Source organism: Amblyomma americanum, chromosome 1, assembly GCF_052857255.1.
Source record: "Amblyomma americanum isolate KBUSLIRL-KWMA chromosome 1, ASM5285725v1, whole genome shotgun sequence".
NCBI lineage: Eukaryota > Metazoa > Arthropoda > Arachnida > Ixodida > Ixodidae > Amblyomma > Amblyomma americanum.
Window position 1 is genome coordinate 309,244,957 of NC_135497.1, and position 4,121 is coordinate 309,249,077.

Consider the following 4,121-nt stretch of genomic DNA (forward strand, 5'->3'; position numbering starts at 1 on the left):
GTGGTGCACAGCTACATGAAGAGCGCCAGTCTACTCTCATGGGTTATGCAACATTGTCTGTTGAATAAAGTAGTTATACTTATATGCGTATAATGGGCCATCTAGCTCAGTGCGGAAGAATTTCTAGATGGCTGTGTTATTGGACGAGTTTTTAGCTACGTGGTGGTATGGGAGGATACTGGACTCGCGAGAACACGGTAGGTTCATAAATCTTGCGAAGGTCGTGTTCACTGAGTCCAAGGCTGCTAATAATAATAATAATTGGTTTTTGGGGAAAGGAAATGGTGCAGTATCTGTCTCATATATCGTTGGACACCTGAACCGCGCCGTAAGGAAAGGGGTGAAGGAAGGAGTGAAAGAAGAAAGGGAGAGAGGTGCCGTAGTTGAGGGCTCCGGAATAATTTCGACCAACAGGGGATCTTTAACGTGCGCTGACATCGCACAGCACACGGGCGCCTTAGCGTTTTTCCTCCATAAAAACGCAGCCGCTCGGTCGGGTTCGAACCCGGGAACTCCGGATTAGTAGTCGAGCGCCCTAACCACTGAGCCACCGCGGCGGGTACCAGGGCTGCTCCGGCAAAACTCATTTAAGACTGAGGAGGGGAGATGGATGTTTACTTTGGGAAGATTATTGATGTCCACACCCTGTTTTTTTGGTGGTGTTCCTAGATGAAGCCAAGGATGCGAACATGGGCCTGACGTGGAACAAGGAGGTTATCCGTATTCTAATTATTGAGACAGCGCTTCGCATTTGCAGCCCTTTTCATGTGGCTAAAGAAAGGGTGCACTCCGAATTTCCGGGTTAGAATTCGAGGCCCCACGCTGGCAGCGTGGGCGTGAATGATGTCTAATACTTCATGGACGGTAGTTGCTTGACATACTAGGTTACCATGGACACAATAGATCGCGATGGCATCCGGATAGATGGCTCGTTTTAGCTGGGCAATTCGGAAACACATTTCAACACCACGTAAAACAACCGGTGGATATAATCGACCGTCTGGTTGTGCCCCATTTGATGGGCCCTGTTGCTTAGGGCTGATTGTATGGAAAAATGAGTCTTAGTAACCGATTCGATAGGACATTTTGCATTCATTGAATAGACGGGCTCCTGGAAAGGTTCCATGAAAGTTGGCTAGGATTGCAGTGTGGGAGATATTGTCGAAAAATCATTCATTGTCATACCAACAATAGTGTGTAGTTGGACAGCGCAGCGGACTGTGTACCTATATCTCTTTGTGTAGTCTTGCTTGTTTAAGCCACCGAGTATAGCGGGCACATGTAGGAAGTGTTATAGATGTCACTACAGCAGATTGAGCACTGTGAGCGCCATTCTCTCCATAACCTTTCCCGTACAGGGAGAGTGATTTAGGCCAGATGTTTTCTGGTGAATTCTTCGGTCTGCCTAGTTTCAGTACAAGAATGAAATTGGCTTCCTTACATACTGTAGGTGACAGAAGTCATTTTTTTATCCTTTGTTCCAGCATAGGATTTCGATTAACATAAGAAGCCTTTTCCTTCTAAAATGAGCAAAATGAGTAAAATGAAACCAGTACCAAGTTAGGGGGAATAATAAACTATCTACGGCATAAACGGTGCCGCCTCTGGCGTAGCCCCTCCAGAGAGAGCGCGGCCACATACCTTGTTGAGCGACAGAATTATCTCCGTGGATATCCCCTTGGGAGGCATTTCGGTCTGAACCAGTTGATTTCGAGAGCTTACCACATGGATTGCATGGCCCTGCTTGTTTGTACAGTGGAGAACCTGTCTGGGATGTCACAATTAACATAACTTCCTTTCATTGATTCCTTTATCGACCATGTATGCTAGGCACTCAGTCTTTTTCGTAAACTCCTGAAGTACATTTAGGCCGCTCTAGGGCCATCCTCCCGCTTTTGTGCCTGAACAATACCTCTCAGAAACAACGGCACATAAGCGCCCGCAGAGCGCTGCTAGGCCGCCAAAGCAATGAAGAGACCGCATATGCGTTCTTTTCATTTAATAAATTACAACACTGCTGATAATGTTAATCAAATCAGTAATATCCAAAATTATAAAAAAATCAAATTGCTGCCAGGATGGTCTGCTGCGCATCAGGTCGTTTCAAACTCTGCAGGGCACAGTCTGCAAATGAGAGAGAAAAAGTGAATGAGGGTTGTGAATCAACCGGAGGGACCCCGACCACAGTCACTAAAAAATCACGTTGAAAGCAGCATATTGTACACAGGGATTTCAGAGGCACGCTTGGGTTTATACTAAGTGGGTTTACACTGCGTTATAGCTCTGGTCAGACTTAGACACCCCGGAAAATGCCTGCTGCTCCCTCAGTTAGACTCCACCCCAGTGCCTCAACGCAAGAGGTTTCGCCACTCACAGTCTTGAGTACTGCATGTTCTGCACAAGTGGAACGAAAGTATTCGTTTGTAATCGAGCAGGTTCCCTTCTTTTCTCCAGCATGCTTTGTGGCCGTTAAAACAATTCGTGCGATAAGAAGGCAATTTTTGCATACGTCAAAAAAGTTTAAAAAAACAATTCAAATATTCAAAAGAATAGGCCAGCCAGATGAGATTTCCCAGCCTGTTATAACTTCGGATTTTCTGACATGTCTGTCGATGTCGCTATTCTGCATAGGCAAAGTATCTAGCGTGAGTTCTTCGCAGATGAGTAGTACAGTTCATCCAACTTTTCATCACAGTAAAACCTGATGTGGTGGCTTTTTATGGCCTTATGTTTATATTTTTCCTGCAGGAATATACTCAATTATTACCGAAAAACTTCAATGTAAAAATTTTCTCGCCACCCGAATCGAGGTTGGGACGTCCAGACCGAAACAGGGTTTGAAGAGCACTTAAGTCAACTTACTTGCATTAAAGCGAACGCCTTTCCGTTGTCCTGTTGAGCTCTTTAGCTCAATACGATCACCGCAATCTTCTCGAAGTAGTTTCGGTTTAACATTACAACCTACAATACCTTTGTTATATCTGATTTGTTCGCTATATCTGGTTTCAATTTACAACCAATGCCTTCTAAAACAACCTCTTTCCGTCGGACTAGGTGGCCGAGTAGTTAAGGTAATGGATTGCTTTCTGCCCATTGTGGGTTCGTGTCCCATCCTCGTCGACGCTTTTATTCTTTCATATTATTTCATTGATAGCTTGAGCGCACAGTTTCCAAGGATATGCAAATCCTGTCCACCACGATGATCCTAAGGCTGTCGCCTTAAGAGAACTACGTGATCACCGCTTTAGAGTGAACACCAGCGTTTCCTAGCCTCATTGTCGTTGCACCTAGCAGTTGCTCAGATGTCATGAGGTACCTGCCACAATACACGACACAATTATTCTGGGTATGATGTGGTAGCTTCAAATAAGACAGGATGCTCTGGACAAACCGCGACTTGAAACAGCGAGAAGCCGGATTAGCTACTTTTCTTTCATTCGGGCCACGGGGCGAGGAGTGCTCTCGTGCTTCCCTGAAAGACTCAGAAATAAATCTACGTTGTTTTCGAGTGTCCAGTAAACCTTGAAGTTCTTTTCTTGCAGTATTCGCTTTTTTCTAGATTACATTTGCCATTTTACCCATGTTCTAGGACGACTGTCCCAATGAACTGCACATAAGCCTCAACTCTATGTTGCTATCGACAGGTAATGTGCTTAGGTACACAACACACACGAGATGAAATGTGATACTGTTTGGAAATGCAGTAGCATAAGAAAAACACAAGTACTGCGCCGTAAATAAGAAGGACGACCACTAGCGGCTGTCTCCGAATCTCTATATGCTTTAATGGTAAAAGTGGGCTCCTGATAAGCCGCAACATATAACGCGCATCGCTATCTCGGATACTGACGTGGTAAGCAGGGGAGGCTCTGTAGACACCAAGCCTTGCAATATGTTGTCATAGCTACACATCCATGCCCCTGAATGAACACAGTTGTGCCAAAAGTGTCTGCTTGTTAAATAGCAGCCAGGACACAGTAATGCGGCTATAAATGCAATGAAGCTTCGCATAGTAAATTTGTCTCGTTTCTACTTTAAAATAACGCATTTAAGAACTGCTGCTTCGCGCAAATCAACATTAACTTCGTTTCGCTAGGTCGATGTAAAAACCTAGCCGCCAA

The 4,121-nt window shown here is 44.9% G+C and overlaps 1 protein-coding gene across 3 annotated transcripts in view; it reads right to left on the reverse strand.

Annotated features, from left to right (window-relative positions):
- Window positions 1-1,985: 1,985 nt before the first annotated feature.
- The window catches only part of LOC144098526 (uncharacterized), a 6,644-nt gene continuing 4,508 nt past the window's right edge, over window positions 1,986-4,121 (reverse strand). For all 3 annotated transcript variants that reach the window (XM_077631256.1, XM_077631250.1, XM_077631242.1), the window contains exon 4: window positions 1,986-2,124. In XM_077631256.1, coding sequence (XP_077487382.1) covers window positions 2,104-2,124 — 21 coding nt within the window. In that variant the 3' untranslated portion in view covers window positions 1,986-2,103. The remainder of the gene's footprint in view (window positions 2,125-4,121) is intronic.